The 19,112-nt window shown below is 42.6% G+C and overlaps 2 protein-coding genes and 1 long non-coding RNA gene across 4 annotated transcripts in view; 2 read left to right on the forward strand and 1 right to left on the reverse strand.

Moving 5' to 3' along the window:
- The window catches only part of LOC142601166 (uncharacterized), an 18,247-nt gene extending 6,126 nt beyond the window's left edge, over window positions 1-12,121 (forward strand). The window contains exon 3 of one of the 2 annotated variants that reach the window (XR_012834798.1): window positions 6,235-9,930. This is a non-coding gene — a long non-coding RNA (uncharacterized LOC142601166). Of the gene's footprint in view, window positions 1-6,234; window positions 9,931-11,687 lie in introns of those variants that run through there. The other variant, XR_012834799.1, reaches the window with a different exon arrangement.
- Window positions 4,578-12,651, reverse strand: DNAAF10 (dynein axonemal assembly factor 10). The gene is made up of 8 exons (XM_075749737.1): window positions 12,411-12,651; window positions 11,396-11,496; window positions 10,207-10,337; window positions 9,646-9,747; window positions 8,268-8,383; window positions 7,772-7,906; window positions 6,255-6,352; window positions 4,578-5,490 (listed from the first exon to the last, which is right to left on the reverse strand). Exons 1-8 carry the CDS (start codon window positions 12,603-12,605, stop codon window positions 5,283-5,285), a joined length of 1,086 nt encoding a protein of 361 aa, XP_075605852.1. The 5' UTR covers window positions 12,606-12,651; the 3' UTR covers window positions 4,578-5,282.
- Window positions 12,652-12,791: 140 nt separating this feature from the next.
- PNO1 (partner of NOB1 homolog) lies at window positions 12,792-17,940 on the forward strand. Its single transcript, XM_075749749.1, has 7 exons — window positions 12,792-12,977; window positions 13,138-13,287; window positions 14,940-15,023; window positions 15,621-15,681; window positions 16,439-16,556; window positions 17,056-17,126; window positions 17,577-17,940. The coding sequence occupies exons 1-7, from the start codon at window positions 12,792-12,794 to the stop codon at window positions 17,642-17,644; spliced, it is 738 nt and encodes a 245-aa protein (XP_075605864.1). The 3' UTR covers window positions 17,645-17,940.
- Window positions 17,941-19,112: the final 1,172 nt, after the last annotated feature.

Raw genomic sequence — 19,112 nt, forward strand, 5'->3', positions numbered from 1 at the left:
GCAGCTGCCCTTGCCCGAAGTACTGGGACTTGCATTTGCTATGTTTGCTACTACAAAATATCTTATGTGCACAAAGGCTTTAAATACACTCCAGACATATGGACTGTGATCTGGAGATTCTTTAAGAGTGGACAGTTGTTCTGTTCAGAGTGCCTGTTACTGAAAATACAGCAGTAACAACATCAGGAGCAAGAATGCGCAGGCTTAATAATTGGGGAAAAAACCCAAAACATAGTTAATCAACATACTTCCTGGCAGTTTGTCGATACCAACTTTACAGTTAGACAACTTTATTACAGTGATGAATATCCAGGCCACAAGTTAGTAGCTTCTTACTTATAAATCAGTCAGCTTAGCCAAACAATACCTATTTGCTATTGAATATACTTCATGACAATAATTTAAATGAGCTGAATTCTATTGGCAAGCTGTATCTGCTGTGTCTGAAGTTATCACTGGAGGACAGATGCCTTTTTTCCACACAATGCCCTGTCTTCCTTCCATGCACCATCCATCCCGTGATGTCCCTGACAGCATTAGTGGTTGTGAAGAGGCAAGGGCACGTGCATTTCCAAATATTAGTATATGTTGTGCACCTCACAGGTTTGCCATTTATTCCCTGCTTCAACTCTGCACTGAAGTTCACAGTTAGAGTTTCTATCTTGCATGGCACAAGCAATAAGTAATTATAAACTAATACAGTTCACACATGTGCCATTCTAACTTCATTGGGTAAATTCTCAAATGCTGGCATGCTACTTAACTTTTTCCTCAGTCCAGTCTTCTGTCATGGCTCTTCTGTTAATGATTCTGGTTTTGAATACATTCTATATCACAGCTGAATTTTGGAAATCAGAGACAATAGGTGACCTTTCATTTGACAGTGCACTGTATTGTGGCTTTCCATACAGAGTTATAATTTGCCTTTTTTTTTTTTGGGTAATGAAAGCTATATACTGTAAGCCAAATACAGGCTACCTGCACAGAAATCTTGGACAGCTGTAATTTCCAAGGACCTGTAAAGTGGTGAAAGTCAAACTATATTGATGCGAAAGAAAAAACCCCTGATTTGTGATAGGTGGGGATTTGGGCAACACCTAGTGAAAAAAAAAAAAAACCAACCAAAAAACTGTGTAACACATACCTATACTCTGGCTGCAGTCATGCCCATAAACAGGTTTTTCTCTTCCATGAGCATACAGGGATGGTTTGCACAGGAAACAAGTGACAGCTGCCAAGCAGCTATACCTGTTAAATGTGGTCCCTCAGCCATCAAACTCGGTAGCACATTCCATTCCCTGGTCCTAGGCGAGGCAGGGGTTTTCCAGAGCGCGCCTTGGTGCTGCGTCAGACAGGATTTAGCCCTGTGCATTTCATCTCTGCATGATGATTTTATTTAGAACACGCTTTAGTTCTTCAGCCTCCAGGCTGCAGAGGCAAGGTGCCAGGCTTCAGCAAGAAGGGGAAGGACCATAAATAGAGCAGGCTAGGCTGCCACAGGCAGCTTTTGGGCTGCTTAAGTTTCTTGTTTAGCCTGGGAGAAGCAGAAATCCAATCTGCTGAGGAGATACAGCATAGTACAAGCACTAGCAACAGCTCTTCTCTCCAGCCAGTAACAACCTTTCATTTTCTAGGTACACAGATACAGCCACTTACCTTTTTCCCTGAACAAGGACATCACTACCATTCATCTGTGCTTCCCTCCAGCTCTCTTAGCCTTTTGCAAACTCTTGCCATGCAAACTCTCATGTATTTTCATGAAAACAGCTACTCGTGAGGTAAATACATTCCTTGATTTTCAAAACAACACATAAAATTAATCTCAAAATGAAGTACCCAGAGGTAACACACGTTTCACTTTTGGAGGCCCATGGAGCTTTAAGAAGTGTTACTAGTTCTTTCTCTAATTTGTATCACCATCATGTAGGCTCACTAGGCGCTTTCCCTGGAGTTGTTTGTATAAAGAAGGGACATTTTTGCTGCAGTCCAAGTACGTAATAAAAATACCACCAAGAGCCCAGTCACGCACTCCGAGAACTTTGTTTTCCCTCGCTGGCACCTATACCGAGAGCTTTTTCTTCCCTTATTCTGTGCTTCACTTAGAGTTACTATTAAAGAGGGAAGCCATATTTCCACAAATTTCTCTGCCTAGCATACCTCCCAGTGAGTATATTTTATTTACAGCACAAAGCTAATGGAGGCCATCTTTGAACAGTGGCTTTTAGACTGAAAACACTTGAATTGATTCTTTGAACTCCACCCCCCCAGCTTTTCAAAGCAAGCTGCAGCCAAGATTGCAGAGCAGTAGATCCCCCTATTCCATCCTGCTGGGATGCACCCTAAGGGGAACGTTAAAAATAATTTCGGAATATACTCTCAGCATTATACTATGCACACAAGCAGATGGGATTGTGTCAAAAAAAATATATATATACACTAAATATTACACTTGAAAGCAAACCATCAAGAAGTCTTAAGGAAGACAGCTGGATCTCAAAAGTCTTTGCCTTCCACCAAATCTATGGGCTACATCCCTGGAAAGAGCACGCTCAGACCTGTGTACATCTAGCATGCTATACAACCTGCCATTTGCTTGCCAAGCCAAAGTGAAACCTGCTTGTACACCTGCACCAAAGTCAGACAGACAGACCTCATTAGCCCTTGCTCAAGGATCTTGAAATTCTGGGCTCAGCCTTAGCAGCTTTGGTGCCGGCCCACAGCACTGGGAACCTGCCTCACCAGGGCATCCCCATGGTTCTGGCCATACTGGGGCACCTTCCCAGTGCCAAGCCACTGAGCAAGATGTCTCCTTCAGAGGGGGATGGATTCCCACTGGTCAAACAAGGGCGGCTTTTCTTGAAGTAAGCTTTTGTTACAGTTTCAGGTACCTCCTGGTTTGTTACTACTGTGTTTTCATCCCTGCCATTGCTAAACCTGAGATAAAAGAGGCTAAAACTGAGGGCAGGCTAGAGCCGAGTATTAGTAACCTACTAAAACCACAGACTTTCACAGACATGTTGGGGTAATGGTCTATTGCAATTTTCCTGCTGGCCTGTCTCTGCTACACAGGCATTAATGATTTCTCTATTCCACAAGGTTTAATAGCCTGTGAGCCTCTTCTACCCACAGGTGCCTACTCTCTTTTTCCTCAGCTGGTTTAATGAATTAAGATACCCAGGAGTTAATAGGGACAAATTTATCCCACTTGTATTTAGCTGGAATCTTAGATATCTGAGAGAGAAAGTCTGAAGTCTCTCAGTCCAGAGCTTGTCACCTCGTGCTCTCCAAACCAGAGCTGATTGACAATACACAGGCAAATTTGCATTCCATTTTCCTTTTAAGTTTGTGATTTAGCTATCCCAATATAATTTTTCTGACACAAGCTGTTATTTGGAGGAGCAATGTTTCTACATTCCGGGAAGCTGGTGAGACACTGTAATTTATTACAAATAACTGTAACACAGTAGTAGCATAGAAGTATAGCCAAGATCCAGTTTGGATGTCTCAGCACATTCAGACCTTTTAGACCTAACCCCATAGCATGTGACTTGCTGCAGTAGAGAACTCATTGGTCCCCAGCAAACTGAAGATAGCTTTGGTAAAGGTTCTGGAGCTATGCCCCAGCAGCCTGAGGACATCCCATGGTGCAATGTCTACAGGTTTGCAATCTCTCACTACCTGATCCCAGCCTTAGTGTCACCCTTCTGCTACAGCTCCTCACTTCTCCAACAGTCACCCCTTCTACTTTCAGTAGTCCCTGGCTTCCACACTGCTTCCCCCACTTGCCACTTTCCCTACCTTAACCATCAGTATTTGGCTGTTTCCTCTTCCTCCTGCATCTTGCTTGGAAGCCAGTTGGTGGCAGGACCAGTACAGACAGAAGACCCCAGTGCCTGCCTGCCTCTCTGTCTCTCTCCAGAGCAGCCTCTAGTTTTCAGGAGCAGTCCCTGGAAGGCCAGGCTTGATACAGTGCAGGGGATGCACCTGAGTTTGTCAGATACCAATTCCTCAGTCTGAAGCCTGAGAAAACAGATCTTTGCAAATGGCCACACAATGGCTTTTTTTTGTAGTTAACCTTGACAAAGCCAACATTTTCCCATGATAATCTGGTTTCAGAATTAGTTGAATGCTTTTAGCTGTAATTTGCATATGCACATACAAGTCAGCTGAAAGTGAATACCAAAGAAATGACAAATGAAATCACTAGAGCTTACTGAAATTAAGAAAGCCCCCACCGTACATCCACAGAGGACAGTAACTGGATGTGCCTGCTAAAAACTGGCAGCAGCACACAGGTAAAATCACAAAAGAAACACACTGGAGATAAGGGGAATTACAAAGAGAAGTTCAGGTGAAACTACAGTAACAAGGCTACTCTGTCACATCAGGTTTTGAAGAAATACTGAATCTGTTAAAAAAAGTACTTTGGCTACCTTATAAAGTTTTTCACAATGGAGGTAAGTTTTAGTAACTTTTGCTGCAACATGAGTAAGTTCTATCTAAGTACTGCACACTGTTCTTGTAAACCTATACAAGTACATTCTTTCTCTAAATCTCTGGATGTTTGAATAACATACTTTGTTCATATTAAGACAACACTCCATATAATTTTATTTGGAGAACACCAGATTACAAACAGATATAAAACTAACAGAACATAAAAAGTTGTTACAAAACCAAACTAAAATAATAAAACAGTGCATTTTACTCAATAGTTTAATTTCAATACGATCTTCAATAAAAAGCTTACTCCATTAAACCTGAATATTTCAGTATTCATTAGAGTTTCTATAGCATATTAACGAATCACATTAATAAACATTCTGATTAATCTAACCAATAACACGAAGAGTTTCTGTGAGGGAGTACATAGCAGTTTCCACTGCATGAATGCATATGGACAATACTATATATAAAAAAGCCAAACCATTTAACAAGTGTGAACAGATATGCACTGCAATTAAACTGAACACAAACAATTTAAAGCAACTTCTGAAATTACAGGTTGTGTTAATACAAAGGCACATTTTATTTTAAATGTAAATTCACATTTCTAGAAGGTAAAAGTTTTGTGCCGAGGCAACTTCCAACTCATCGCAGCACAGCACAGTCCAACAAGTCCAACTGCATGTATCTGAACTTTCAATAGAAAGATCTGGTTTCTATTTCTTTAATCCAGTTTTAATAAGGGAGAAATTAAATTAGAAACAGGAGGACTCTCCCTTCCATATTTACAGATTGCAAACTATATTGCTTTCTCATCAGAAATTCTAGTTTTCCTGTCAAACTTTGTTAAGCTTGGTAACTATCAGTACCCTCACAGTTTGGTCAAAGGCACCACAAACACACAGTCCCTTTTTGTCAGGGCTCCAGTCTAGGCTAGAAATTGGCTGTGTTGACAGAGTCACATTCTGCAGGAGGCTGACTGAGCCTGCCACCCCCATCTCCGCCCCTTCAGAATCCTTCTTCGAGCGCTGAGCTGGGTACTCACTGGCAAGAAGAAAAGTAAAACATGCACTTATAATTTTACTAATAAAAACACATTATCCTTTTTATTTTAAAAAGGACACAGGAGAAAGATTTCCTCTGTTCTCAAGATAAGGCAAATAAATGTCTTAAAAATCATGAATAATCATATCCAGCTATATCCATACTGCATACTTAGTAAATATTCCATGAAAGAAAAAGTAAGGCAGGAAGTTTTGAATCCTGACACCTCTCTCCTATTCCCCTTCGTTTTTTAACCGTTTGGCTTTTGCCACAGGCAAGCAAATTTCATCTCAGCTATCCCTCTGAAACTTAATGCACCTACTTCACTACATTTAGGATGATTAAATTATTTTGCCATGTAATGTAAGAAGATGTAAATTTAAGAATCATTAAAAGTCTACGCTTTCAATATTCTTCTCAGATACAACTGCTACCATATGAGAATTTTAAGAAATCCGTTTTCTCCCATTTATCACCTTGTTAACCAAGGATATAATTAGATGTTGATAATGTTAAGAAAAGCAACAAAGGCGAAATTCACCTCTGCTGTTGTCACATTCTTTTAGGGATTAATTCAGTGTTAGTACTTGAGCTGGAATCCTGAAATCACCCTTTCTACTGCATTTGTAAGCAGTAATTTTAACTAGATATTCTGAGGTTGGAAGCAGGATTCCCACTCATCATTTTCAGGAAGATTCTTTCTTAAAACACTGAATGGTTGGTTTCTTATTCCCCCTGTTGCAGGCTGGAGAGTGATCACTTACTATTTCCAGAGATGAAGGCTCCCAGCTCCTCCACTCGTCATAAATACATCTCTGTTCTGTGGTAGGTGCCGAACCTGCCATATGGTAGATTTTTGCGCCTAATAAAAAAACCCAGCATTGTACTGAAGTCAGTTACAGATGGGCTTCACAAGAAAGGACGCGGAATCTTAAAACAGCAATCGCTTGTATGAAGAGAACCCTGCCTTCTCGTGGTGCATATTGGGACGTCTGTTCTGAGGTACCTTCCCTTCCTCCGGCCTTGTGACGCACTGCCACAGGAGCGGCCAGATCTCACACCGTTCTTCTGCAGGGGTAAGGCAGGACCCTGCCAAAGCTACCACTCAGTAGTACTTCAGCTTCTTCAGGACTGGCCATATGAGCAGGGTTCAAGAGAAGCAGAGTGGCTGCATAAGCACATCTTTTGGGGCTGCTCCAGAACTACAAGATTCCCAGGCTGTTAGGTGACACAGTCACCCACGACAAGGTTAATTTCCCTGTCTGACATCTCTTAAAATCGTTACTGGAAGGGAATATACTACAAACACTGTGCAAACACAACTAGCAATCTGCAAATGTAAATCTCAGCCAGGGCACAGCACGATCACAGAGCAACAGAAATCACTTACGGGAAAAACCCCAACACACATACTCTGACTTAATGCCTGTCTGTAAACGTCCAAGAAATTCCATTTTCACATTTTGATTATTACAAACACTAATTCAGTAAATACTTTTGTGTTAACTAACCAAAGTACTTCCAACATCTTATCTGCTTTGAATGGTGGTATGGAAAAATACTAATTTAAAAGATATTAGGTTGAAACAGCTTTTTCGAATTTAGGTTGTCCTGGAGAACTTCACCACAAAAGTTCCTTTTCTCTAATTATCAGATTTTGATCACTAAAATATAGTAACAACAACAATAATAATAATGCTTTATAAAGAACTTAGATTAATCAATGCAGTGGTCACAGAGGGAAGAAAAAATGTTGTAAGAGTTCTCTGTATTTAACAGCCTCCAGGCCACTAAGTCTCTCCTATATATCCTTTCACTCACTCTCAATATCCCAATCCAGAAATGTTTGGTTCTGAAGTAATGATTTCTATGTCTCATACGAGGTCTGGTGACTGCAGGATGAAAAGTCTCTGCAGAAGGCTCACTTTGTTTTGGGATATATTTAAGATTCGACTGTGCATACTCATCACAATTTAATACAGCCTCCAATAAACATGCCTCCCATACTAGGGGCACAGCTAAGTACACAGAGGTGCAACAGGACCCAAAGAAGCCGAAATACCAGGTTATAAAAGGGATGAAAACCAGGTGAGCACTGGCGGCAGGACACACAGGAGCCCTTTCACTGCCTGCAACTGGGGCCACACACTACCACACAGCTTGTGCCCCAGTCACCTGGGCATCGATTACCTATCAAAGACAATAGTTTTAGACCTGCAGTACATTGACAGCACATATTCAAAAAGTTCATGTCTTAGTAAAAAATTCTGTCTCCCCGTACCTTCTCTGAAACAGAAGCAAAACCTTTGGTTGGATGCTGAGTTCTCATATCGAAAACATGAAATTTTCCCTCAAGCGATGTGGCCACTAGCTTGTTCATATTTACATCTTTTCTGTCAAACTCCACACTGCAAACCTGGAAATATTGAAACAAATATGTTCAGCTTTGACATTTAGCAACTCCTAAAAGAATGGGGAGGCTGTGATTTGTAAATACATATTCATCATTGGTTATTTTTTACAATGACAACAGCACCAACTTGGAAATAACAAGATAAGGTAAAAACGAATCCACTGTGACGGTTTCCTGGTAAAATATTTCATGCTACCCAGACCAAGAACTTGAGGGGTACAATTTGCTGAACTTCAGGAAAACGATTCCTTGGTACAATCTCAGCAGAAACGTCTTCTGTGTAGATTTCAGTTAGACAGAGGCCATTTAATTTTTCCATCCTGCAAAGCAGCTGGAATGAAAAATACTGTTATGGTTTCCTTACCCCATTCTTAATGTTGGTCTCCCATCGTAGTGACATGGTTTTTAAGTCAAACAATTTAATGTCCCCATTGTCATATCCAGCACATACAACACGCTCCTCTTGATTGTAAGCATTGCCTGGACGCAGAGGAAGAATCAGTCAGAATACCGTAACCCTCTTTAGTCTGTAAATTTCAGACCTCCTAAGCCTGCAATTTCAACTTACATTTATGCCAGAAATAGATTACTATTGGTATATTAAGATTTAATGAACAGGCTGGTTTTCAAACCCGAAAGGTACTGAAAATACAGCTTCAAAACTGGTATTTTGTTTCTTCTAAAAATATGAACAAAATTTCCCCCCTGCCAGAGTCTGCGTGGTTTAGGCAGTACAAGTACTACACTCTGTTCTTGTAAACCTATACAAGTGGATTCCTTCTCTAAGTCTTCATCTGCTATAAATCATGCTCCCCAGACAACACCATGGCACTGGGGTGGAAAGCGGTTCAGCAGTTCCTTAACCAGCCTCTCAAGCATGAAACGTTAGTTGGACAAGATGACTTTTCTGCAGGTGCACTCGTAGGGAGGCCCTGGGCATTACCATGGCCGTCACCAGGCAGATGCAGAAGCCTGCCTTCAAAAACTCTCAGCTGACAGGATCAAGGAAGCACATCAGTGTCTGAAAGAAGTTAGCCCAGGACATGGAGTTCAAGATGCACCTGGCCTTGGCTCAAGCTTCAGTAACTCAAAAGAAAATTAAAGAAAATACAAGACCACTTTCTTATCCATTCATCAAAGCAGAATACAAAGATATCAGTAGCAATAAGCATTATAGTTGCACCTACTTGCCAGGAAATGTCCTCTCATTACCATCAATTTTATTATTATAATCCATGCACTTATTAGCAGTTTGTAAAACTCACTCCCTGACTCTGGAGGCAAAAAATGGAGCTGATCCAGAAATACCAGCTTGTCTAGAACACAAGCAGCTTGTTCTCTCCAAAGGAAAAATGCAGAGCACACATCAAGCATCTCTGTTGTCTTTAATTAGCTCTTAGCTTCAAGGATCTTCTCTTAAATGAATGCCTTAAGGCTTGATAGCTGCAACGCAGCTGGATATACTGCTTTTACATTCCTAGCCGTAGAAATAAAGCTTGCGTAGCTTATCTGTGAAGTGATTGACCAAAGGTGATAAGAGAACAAGTCCAAAACCCAGCCATCACAGAACTGGCTTCTCTTGAAAAACGCATTAAAAACACATAAATTTTACAATGTTAAGAAGCAAAACCTGCTACTGATCGGTCGTACAAAATAAATTATTCCATAACATCCTGAAATACCTCGATAATCGTCAAAGCAGTCATATTAGAGGGAAGAATGGTTATAATCTGATAAGTTACCAAATGCTACTGTCCAGCAGTCTCTTTTGCTCTCCCCCTGTACGGGTTCCATATTAGCAACTGGAGTATCTTTCTGTCTTGGGTCCCATACCTTCACAGTTCCTGTGAAAGAAGGACAATGGATTTTGTAATATGGAGACGCTGTCACGTTGCGTTCCTATTCCCAGGGAAGGCCTTTGCTTTTCAGCCTGATCATTCAAAACACAGGAGCACCTCTTTCAATTCCAGAAAACCAGACTGTGTTTAGCAGATAGAAAAAAATAAAACAGAAATAAAGGAAAAGTATTTGTTAAGGGTGTTTTCTTTAGCTGATATTTTGCATTTATTCTGCTTTGTATTTCTTCTGTCGCATGCTCAGTGACAACAGTATCTTTTGCTCATCTACAGCTTCTAAAAGAATTAGAGAAAATTTGTCCCAAGCAAGATTCAAAAGACAGCGTAGGAAGAACTAGTTGCAACAGATTTGTAACTAGTTCAGATGGCAGACTGCAACCTGCCATCAAAGCTTGCAGACTACTTTCTCAGAATAACTGAAAATACTTTTGGAGTTCACTAACTCACCATCTCGACTGCCAGTCACAATTTCTGGTGCACCTTCCCCAATTCCTAAGCCACCTACACCATCTATACTGTTTATGATTTCCTTATGACCTTTCACAGAATACACTGGTATTTCAGGAGCTTCTAAATTCCTAGGCAAGAAAGAAAAGAACAGATAACATGGCATTTTCCTTGACACTCAGGATTCATATAAAAATGAGAGGAAGCTTGAGCACAACTTATCTAAGCTCAGATTAACAGTGGGAACAAAATACGGATATCACCAGTAAGAACCACGAGTCTTTGATTCTTTCTTGGCTATTGCTTTAGGCTGGTCTGAAAGTTTTTGCTCTGTTCTGGACTTCCCTGTTCGTAAAGGCAGTTGTGGGATTCACCACAGCAACCCTTAAGAACCAGTTTTTATCTTGGGCTCAAAATGAATCACGTTATGGATCAGAATGCTCCAATTTGCTCTACTTTCAGTAAGTGTATACGACAACGTTTTTCATCCATCCCCAGCTAGCTCTGACTACTGCTTGAAGTTTTGTATCCCCTTTCAACCAGGGACTAATCCCTGTCATTCTTGGTAGTCCAACAAAATAGAACCAATAGTTCCTTGGCAAGGATAATAACAATAACAATAATAGTAATAATAATAATAATGTTTTTTACAACCTTTTGATCCTATAACCTTATTTGATAATAAGTTTACCTACACAAATTAATTACACGAATTGTTTAGGGACCTAAACCCCCCCCCCCCCATTTGAAACTTCAAGATTAAAAATATGTATTTACCCTAGACATCAAATTTAGGTTGAACACTACCTCTTATAAATAAGATGGTCATTTATTTATATAACGGTTGGACTTGATGACGTTAAAGGTCTTTTTCAACCTAAACGATTCTATGATTCTATTTGTATTTGTGCATCTGTTCAAAAGCCTCTTTTCAGAAGAGGACATAGAAAAACTTTAACGGGTTTTTGTAGCTGCACACAGAAGACGCAAGTGAAACAGCACTGAATTAAATGGATGTGCAGAATTCACATCGTTTTTACAAAACAGACATGTCCCAGTGGAGTAGCCAGCAAAGCTTATGATTAGGTCCCAATCACAGAGAGAATTTTATACAAAAGCCATACAGAAACATCAGTTCAGACATATACAACATCAAATGAAAAAGCTTCGAAAGAGTATCGGTGCTTACCATATGTTAAGGCTTCCACCAAAATCTCCTGTAGCTAAGTATCTTTGCTGCAGAGATGTAGCACCAAAAGTTCCACATTTTATAGGTTTAGCTTTTTCAATCTTTTAAAAGAGGATACATTCTGTGTCAGCAAATGGAGAAAAGCAACACAACCACATGCTGCAACAGCAATTTCTTGAGAGTCCGAGGAGTGGCAGATTTCAGTGAAACGTACAGAGGATATTTGGTGTAAAATACAATCAAGATGCTATCAAAGGCAAATTACACTTTGTGTTCATTTCTTTGCGCACAGCAATGCCGAGACTTTAATGGTCTTAAACCTCGCACCTCAGAGAGGCTGCTGTCTCTACTGATTTGCAAATGTAAGGCAGAGAGAATCCCAGCTCTTCCCAGAGCCGTGCCGGTACGCCGGGACAAGGACGAGGAAGCCGTTCCTGCTGTTAACCCGCAGCAAGTGTCACGTACGCTCAGTGCCCGTCCCCACGGAACTGCCTCAGCTGAGAAACTTTATTCGCGGGTGGCCCTGGGGGTCTTTATGCACCTGAGGCGGTGTTACCTCTGAAAATCTGCAAATCCTCAAAGGTCAATTGGAGGTTAAAAAAAAAACCCAAAAAACCCAACCCCAAAACCCAAGCGCAGCCAGAGCCCAGAGCCTCCCGCGTTCCCCGTAACGCAAACCATGACAACAAACCAACGCACGCATGCCAGGCTCCTGTGGGTAAACGGAGCGACACAAGTTGCGGGATTAGCAAATTTAAGACGCAAACCATGCACGATACCGTCCTTTTCTTCTCACTTTTTTCCCCGCTAGCGAGTCCCGCTGGCTTCGGACAAGCGCCCGGGTCTCCCTTGCCGAGCGGGATGAGGGCCGGCGTTGCCTCAGGTTGCCCCCGCCGCGGCAGTGCCTAGCAGCCCTCAGTCCCCGGGGACGGGAGGTGAATAACGCCTGGGCCGAGGCACCTCCCGCCGCTCCCCGCGTCCCCACAGCACGCCTGCGGCCCGCCCCGGCGCTCACCTCCCGCAGCAGCGCCAGCCGCCCGCCCTGCAGCTCGTAGAGCTGGAGGATGCCGGTGCCGCGCGCGGCGCTGCCCAGGCAGAGGAGGCGCGCGCTGCGGGGCACCCACTTGCAGTCGAACAGGGTGTAGTTCAGCGCCTGCTGCACGTGCGCCACCAGCTGCGGCCGCTCCAGCCCCGCCGCCGCCGCCGACATCCCGCCGCCGCCTGACGGCCCCGCTCCGGCACCGCCGCGGGCACCGCAGGAAGCGGGCGGGCGGGGCGGAAGTGGCGCTTGGGCCCCTTCCGGCGGCGGCTGCTGAGGAGGCACGTGGGCGCGCGCGGAAGGAGCGGGGCGGCAGTTGGGGCGCGAGCCCTTCTGAGGGCTTCTCCGGCCGCCGCCATGGAGGCCGAGACGGCGGCGGGCGAGGGCGGCTTCACCAGCGTCTTGTCCAAGCGGAGCCGGCGGAAGCGGCGGGCGGCCGCGGGCGGGGAGGAGCAGCCGCCGGCGGGGGCTGCCATGGACACGTCGGAGCCGCGGCCCAGCAAGAGGCCGGCCTTCCCGCCGGTGGCCGCTGAGGCGCTCGGGGTACGCGGGGGCGCCGGGCGGGGAGATACCGGCCTGGCCCCGGGAGGGCCCGGGCGTGCAGGGCCGGGGCTGCCGCGGGAGGCTGAGCAGCCTTCTGGCCCCGGGAACGGCGTTCGGTTCTCGGCCTCCCCTTGGTTCACCACCTTCTCTTCCCCTCTAGGTTGGCAAAGGCGAAATTAGGAAGGTCCCGGTGCCGGCCAACAGGTACACTCCGTTAAAAGAGAACTGGATGAAAATATTCACGCCTGTCGTGGAGCACTTGCAACTTCAGATCAGGTTTAACTTGAAAACAAGAAACGTTGAAATCAAGGTAAAGATTTCCCAGCTAATACCCTGAACGCAGTGCCTCTCCTCTAAGTATGCTTGTTCCGTGTGTTAAAGACGAGGGAAGCGTTCTAAATCCTGGATCATGCTTGGAAAACTGGAAACTGTAGTTTCATCTAAGCAGAAAACCCTCACCGGGGATCAGAATAAAATCTGTCGGTTATTGCTTAGAAACAAGTAGTTAAGGCAAGTAAAATTTTAAAGTGTTAATCTCCTCTGAAAGGGGCCAGTGTAAACTGGGGAGAGGGCTCAATTATAGGAGAAAACTATGTACTCAAGAATTAATGAAGAATCTTAGTCTGTGTGTTAGATGTGATTTTGGAATGCAATGCTTTCCAGATATTTAAGGCTACTAAATACTTACGTGACAATTTTGAGCTAACAGTGGGGTTTTTTTCAGGGGGCCACTGATTCCACTGTCTTGTGTCTGTGGTAGAAGGACCTGTAGTTTAATTGCTTGTGATTTTTCTTTAATGGATTGCCCTGAAATAGCATAGGGTACAGATAACAACGCATAATTCTAAATCTTGTAAATGCTCATTCTTCATTCTTGTTCCTTCTCAGGAATATTCAGAGTAGCTGTTTTTAAATGTATATCCGAAGCTCACGCTATGCCTTTGACATATGAGTTACTGTATTAGCAGTGTTGATGTATGAGATCTTCTCATGTGAAAATAGAGACACCAACAGTAATTTTGCTTCCTAACCTTGAAATCTGACCACAAGTTCGATGGTAGCAACTAAGAGGATAGGTGACGGAACTGTCCCTTACTTACATTTCCTAGAAATAACTTGAAGGAGAAAGTAGGGCAGAGCAGGAACTCTTGCAGTTCCACTGAATGACTCTGCAGGTGAAAAACCCAGGACTTTTAACACTGCTTTTTGACACTGGATGATGTCTGGTTGAAAATTGGGTAGTTCTGTACTTGATCAAGGTGGTTGAATTTTGCCCGTATCTATCATGCATATAAAACAATCAAAAACTTTGAAATTAGTTTGTCATTTCTTTGACACGGCATGGAAGCTGTAAATGACACTTCAGAATACCTTTGATGTATTCTAGATATCAACCTAATCATCTTCCTTAAGTATTGTTTCCTGCTTTGCTTTTCTTACAGCTTCAAAGACTGCTTTTTTCCAAGGTGTCCCTGTTAGGCTCTGTAAGTGCAGATGCACACAGACTTTCCCACTGGCAGTAGAGGGATACTTTGGCCCAGTTTTAGAACACGAGCTGAAAGAATGGCCCTGTCAGCAAAGCCTGTGGCCTCTCCTGGCAGGGAAAAAACAAAGTATACAAGTACCCCGCTGTTGTGTGTTGCAGTCTAGTCTGGGTGGGGTTTTTTTGTTGGTTTTCATAAAAAAAGGTTGTTTTTGGTCACTGGTGGTGGGGACTTTCAGCAGTTTCTCTTTTTCCCCTCCCCCTCCAAACACAGACTGGGGTAGTTGGTGCATTCTTGTCATTGAGGATCTACATTGTAAGAAAGCACAAAGTGTATTAGTTGGGTCTTTCAGTAAAACACAATATAGAAGCATTACCTAAATGTGGCTTCTTCAGGGCTAGCCTCATCTCTTAGATTTTTCAAGCCCTGACCCTACTTGCACGGTCTTAATTTGCAAATGTAACTTCTTGTCTTGCAGACTTGTCAAGAGACAAAGGATCTGAGTGCTCTAACAAAAGCAGCTGATTTTGTGAAAGCATTTGTACTTGGGTTTCAAGTAGAGGTGAGTCTCACAACAGCTCCACTGCGAGACTGCTCAGATTTTATTTGTATGAAGTTTTTGGCCTCTCTGCAAATTACAGTAACAAAAAATGATAAAAAAAACCCCTTAGGTGGTTTTCTAGAAATAAATCTGTTTGAAATTGTGACTGGAAGTCTAGTTTCTTAAGCTAATGCAGGATTAAAAAAAAGTAATCTTCAAACAGCACATAATTAAAATTATGAAACAGAGGATGTTTGCTTTAGTCCCAGTCAACAACCATCCATCTGTTCAAAACTCAAACTTTCCCTGGAGACCACAGAAACTTTGCAGAACTGTGCAGGCTGCGTGTTGTTGCAGACTTGTTGCGACTTCACTAGTATAGGTGGGTCTGCGGTGAATGTGGGGGGCATCTAAGCATGTGTAGGGTTCTTGACACAGAAATAAATACTTATATTGCTATTGAAAAAAGATAGCTGATCTAACTTTAGGTGAGCATTGTTTGATATAAGTGGGGAAATACTACTGATGGCATCTGTTTATAGGTGTAAAAAAAAAAAAAACCAGAAGCTGTTGTGGTACTGTAACACTCATACTGATACAAATCTCTTCATATTTTAGGATGCTCTTGCTCTCATCAGATTAGATGATCTCTTTCTAGAATCGTTTGAAGTTACAGATGGTAAGTACTTTCTGCTGCAGTGTTCAAGTAGTCATATGTACCATCCACAAATGCATTGTTTGGTTTGAGTTTCCCCCCCACCCCACCCCACCTGTCACTTATCCCCAGGGATCAGGAAAACCTTCCTGCCAATACATAGAATTATTGTTTAGGTACAGGTGGCTTGAAAGGATTGTCATTTTTGTAAGATGTCCCAACAACACCCCCCCCCCCAACCTTCATCCTTAAAAGCATGTAATCTTTGTCAGGTTGATTGGATTTTTCTTGTCACAGCATAAATGTCATTTTAAACTTAAAGGTGACATGGAGTGTTTGGGGGAATACATCCACTAGATTTCTAAACTGGAAGGGGCTTTGTTCCTCCTCATATGCTGACAGCAAGGAGAAGTAGAGAGCAGGAATATTTTGTGTATTAGTGGGACTTCTTGGAATAGGCTCCATGGAAAACAGCATCTAAACTTGATCTATTTAATTTCTCCTGGTGTTAACTGTGTGCTTTCTGGCTCTCTTTCCTCAGTCTTAATTGCTCAGTAATGAAGAAAGTGCCTTCTGTATGAGAATGTCTCTGATGCCTATGGTCATGTACCACTAGATCTATATTCGCTTCTAGTCACATACGTGAACATAGATACATACATTTCACCTATAGTAAAGTTGCTTTCATATCACTTAATGAGTTGTTTCCAGTCACTTGAACAAGGAATCATTAGAGATACACACCACCACTGTTTTACCAAGTATGTAATTCTCATTTTAGTCAAACCTTTGAAAGGAGATCATCTGTCAAGAGCAATCGGGAGAATAGCAGGGAAAGGCGGAAAAACAAAATTCACTATAGAAAATGTAACCAGGACGCGAATAGTTCTTGCTGATGCGTAAGTATTGACTTCCTTCTAGGCAGGGCACAGTCCCTAAATTAATACATGTCTTCCTTCCAGGAACAAGGATAACTTGAATTTTTTTAAACTGTGGTAAAGCAGTAGTAAAATAAATTTTTAATTGTTATTTTTAATGAGCACTAACTGTTATTTATTTGACTGTGAGAACGTCACCAGCACAGCTAGAATTGAGTGATTCTACACAGCGTAAGAATTCCTTTTTACGAATAATCAAAGTGGAACCCACCAACCCTGCAACAATGTTTTCTTCCTAAAGCTGCTACACTTAAATATGCAAACTATATATATAGGTTCTGTGTTGCAGGTTTTCTGATTTTGAGCATTGGGGGTTTCTAATTACAACTGTGGAAAAGGAACTGGCACACATCTGAAAACCCATGTTTATCTCTCACCTCCAACTTAGATGCTCTGTTAACTATGTAATCACAGAGCAGGTTTTTTTTTCCATTAACTAAAGCTATTTTGCTTTTTACAGGAAAATTCATATTTTGGGATCTTTTCAGAACATTAAAATGGCACGAACAGCAATCTGCAATTTAATTTTAGGTAAGTCCTGTTATCTAATCTTCTCCATTACATATAAATAGATATCGCAGTCTCAGAAACTGCTTTCTGTGGGTCTTACCTTCTTCCCTGGTGCATCCACAGCTGCATTCAGAGCAGGTAGCTTGCTGGGACTTGTTGCCCTTAAGAGAAGGGTTTCAGGAAGAAGCAGGGAGCCCAGGGCTCAATTTCTGGCTCCAAAACCTTCTCTGTGGTGCAGAAGGCAGACTTCCTGGTTTAGATTTAGCTGCAGTGTTCCCTGAGCAGCTCTTTAAATGCACCGTCTATAGAAAGCTGACAGAAGTTTTACTCTGCTCTTGCAGCAATAGACAAGGCGGCTAACCTTGACCATGGGCTTAGTTCTCTGCTTTTACCACAGACACAAGCGCAAAACACCTGTTTGTGACACACATTACCTCGTTTGCTTGACTGACTTTGTGCTTTCTTCTGCAGGAAGTCCTCCCTCAAAAGTTTATGGCAATATTCGGGCAGTGGCCAGCAGAGCAGCTGAACGATTCTGAGCTGCAGGACTGGGGCTGGGAGTTGTGGTTTCTGGAGCTACACAAGCACTCAAGACTTGCTTGATTTGGAAGCCCAGAAGAAAACCAGGACTGTTTTGAAATTGAAATGCACAATCAGACAGCATGTCCCATTTGAAAAGACTTACTATTTCTGTATAGTCATTAAAAGTTATGGTAAATCAGTTGTGTCTGTATCAGAAGTAGGGGTACCTGATTTTATCTAAAATCCTCAAACAAAAACATGTTTCATTACTGATTTTCTGAACGTCAAAGTATTAAAGAGACTGCTGTGAGAACTTTGGAAAGCCTTTGAGTTTGAGCCTAAAGGAACCAGCACAGTTAAGTGTTCATAGCCACCCATCATGGGTCAGTATCTTCCTAGGAAAAGGAATGCAAAGTTCAAGAGCAGGCTGCCCAAGGAGTCTCTGCTGCTGAGGGACAATGTATCACACAGAAAGGGCAAGAGGAGGGAAATTGTGTATTCAAACTTAATCCTAGAATCTGTACCTCCATGAACTGTGTTTATTCTCACAAATGATCTGTAAAGGCAGGCTAGTGATGCCAAGAGTCTCCAGATGAAAACTGGCCAGTGTACCAGAGCACAGACAACTCCCCACTGCTCTGTCTCCTCTCTAAAATGTTCCACGCATGCACCAGAGGAGGGGGAGAGATGCTGGGGCCCAGCTACAGTCCTCATTTGACTTAAAGGTGGGCCCTTTTTTTCCCCTCACCCAAGTGTTTCACAAAAACAGTTTAGGTTTGTGAACAAAAGTAAAAACTGAAATGAGATTATCAAAAATGCAAGTACTCTGTAGTACGGGATGATTCTTATAGCCAAATTAATTCAAACCTTCAGTTGCCCAAGATCTAAGGCTTGGTGAGTTGAACATACAGCTCTCAGGAGTCTGAGCTTGCTAGGGCAGAGTGTGCACATGTTGTGCAGCTCAGGGCAAAACCCTGCACTGACCTGCTCAGCATATTTTCTGTTCACTGGTTGCTTCTGTCATTTATCTCTGTTAACTTGAAAGAGAAGGACACACAAAAGTAATCTGATCTTTACCATACAGCAGGTGTGCATACTGACACCCACCAAAAGCAGTAAAGGGAGAGGGCAGGCCACAGAAGGTGCAAACAACTGCAACGCAAAGAGCAACAGCAAACAGCTTCTGTGAAGGGACGTACCTGCTCCAGGGAGGATTGTTTTCACCAGCAGAGGTCTCAGACCTTTCCTTGAGAAAGCAGCTGCCTTTCATTCCCCACCTACATTAACATTAGGGGGTTTTTGTTGTTTTTTTGCAACCACCTCCACTTAACACAATCATTCTGAACATAGTAGGATTTAAACAAGGTATTTTATCCAATTTGGACATGTAGCAAAGAGAACCAGATATGGCGGCTTTAATAAAAAAATACCAAAGTGGTCTTGAAACACTGAAATGAAGCCTGGAAGTATTCAGGGGACTCACTG

The sequence above is a fragment of the Balearica regulorum genome, chromosome 3 (assembly GCF_011004875.1).
Source record: "Balearica regulorum gibbericeps isolate bBalReg1 chromosome 3, bBalReg1.pri, whole genome shotgun sequence".
NCBI classification, from domain to species: Eukaryota; Metazoa; Chordata; class Aves; order Gruiformes; family Gruidae; genus Balearica; species Balearica regulorum.

Coding starts and splice junctions, on each gene's coding strand:
- DNAAF10 (XM_075749737.1), bottom strand. CDS start 12,605: ATGTCGGCGGCGGCGGCGGGGCTGGAGCGGCCGCAGCTGGTGGCGCAC. Junction 11,497..12,410: donor GGCTGGCGCTGCTGCGGGAG/GTGAGCGCCGGG, acceptor CTCTTTTAAAAG/ATTGAAAAAGCTAAACCTAT. Junction 6,353..7,771: donor TTGCTTCTGTTTCAGAGAAG/GTACGGGGAGAC, acceptor TTTTTTTATTAG/GCGCAAAAATCTACCATATG.
- PNO1 (XM_075749749.1), top strand. CDS start 12,792: ATGGAGGCCGAGACGGCGGCGGGCGAGGGCGGCTTCACCAGCGTCTTG. Junction 12,978..13,137: donor TGGCCGCTGAGGCGCTCGGG/GTACGCGGGGGC, acceptor CTTCCCCTCTAG/GTTGGCAAAGGCGAAATTAG. Junction 15,682..16,438: donor ATCGTTTGAAGTTACAGATG/GTAAGTACTTTC, acceptor TTCTCATTTTAG/TCAAACCTTTGAAAGGAGAT.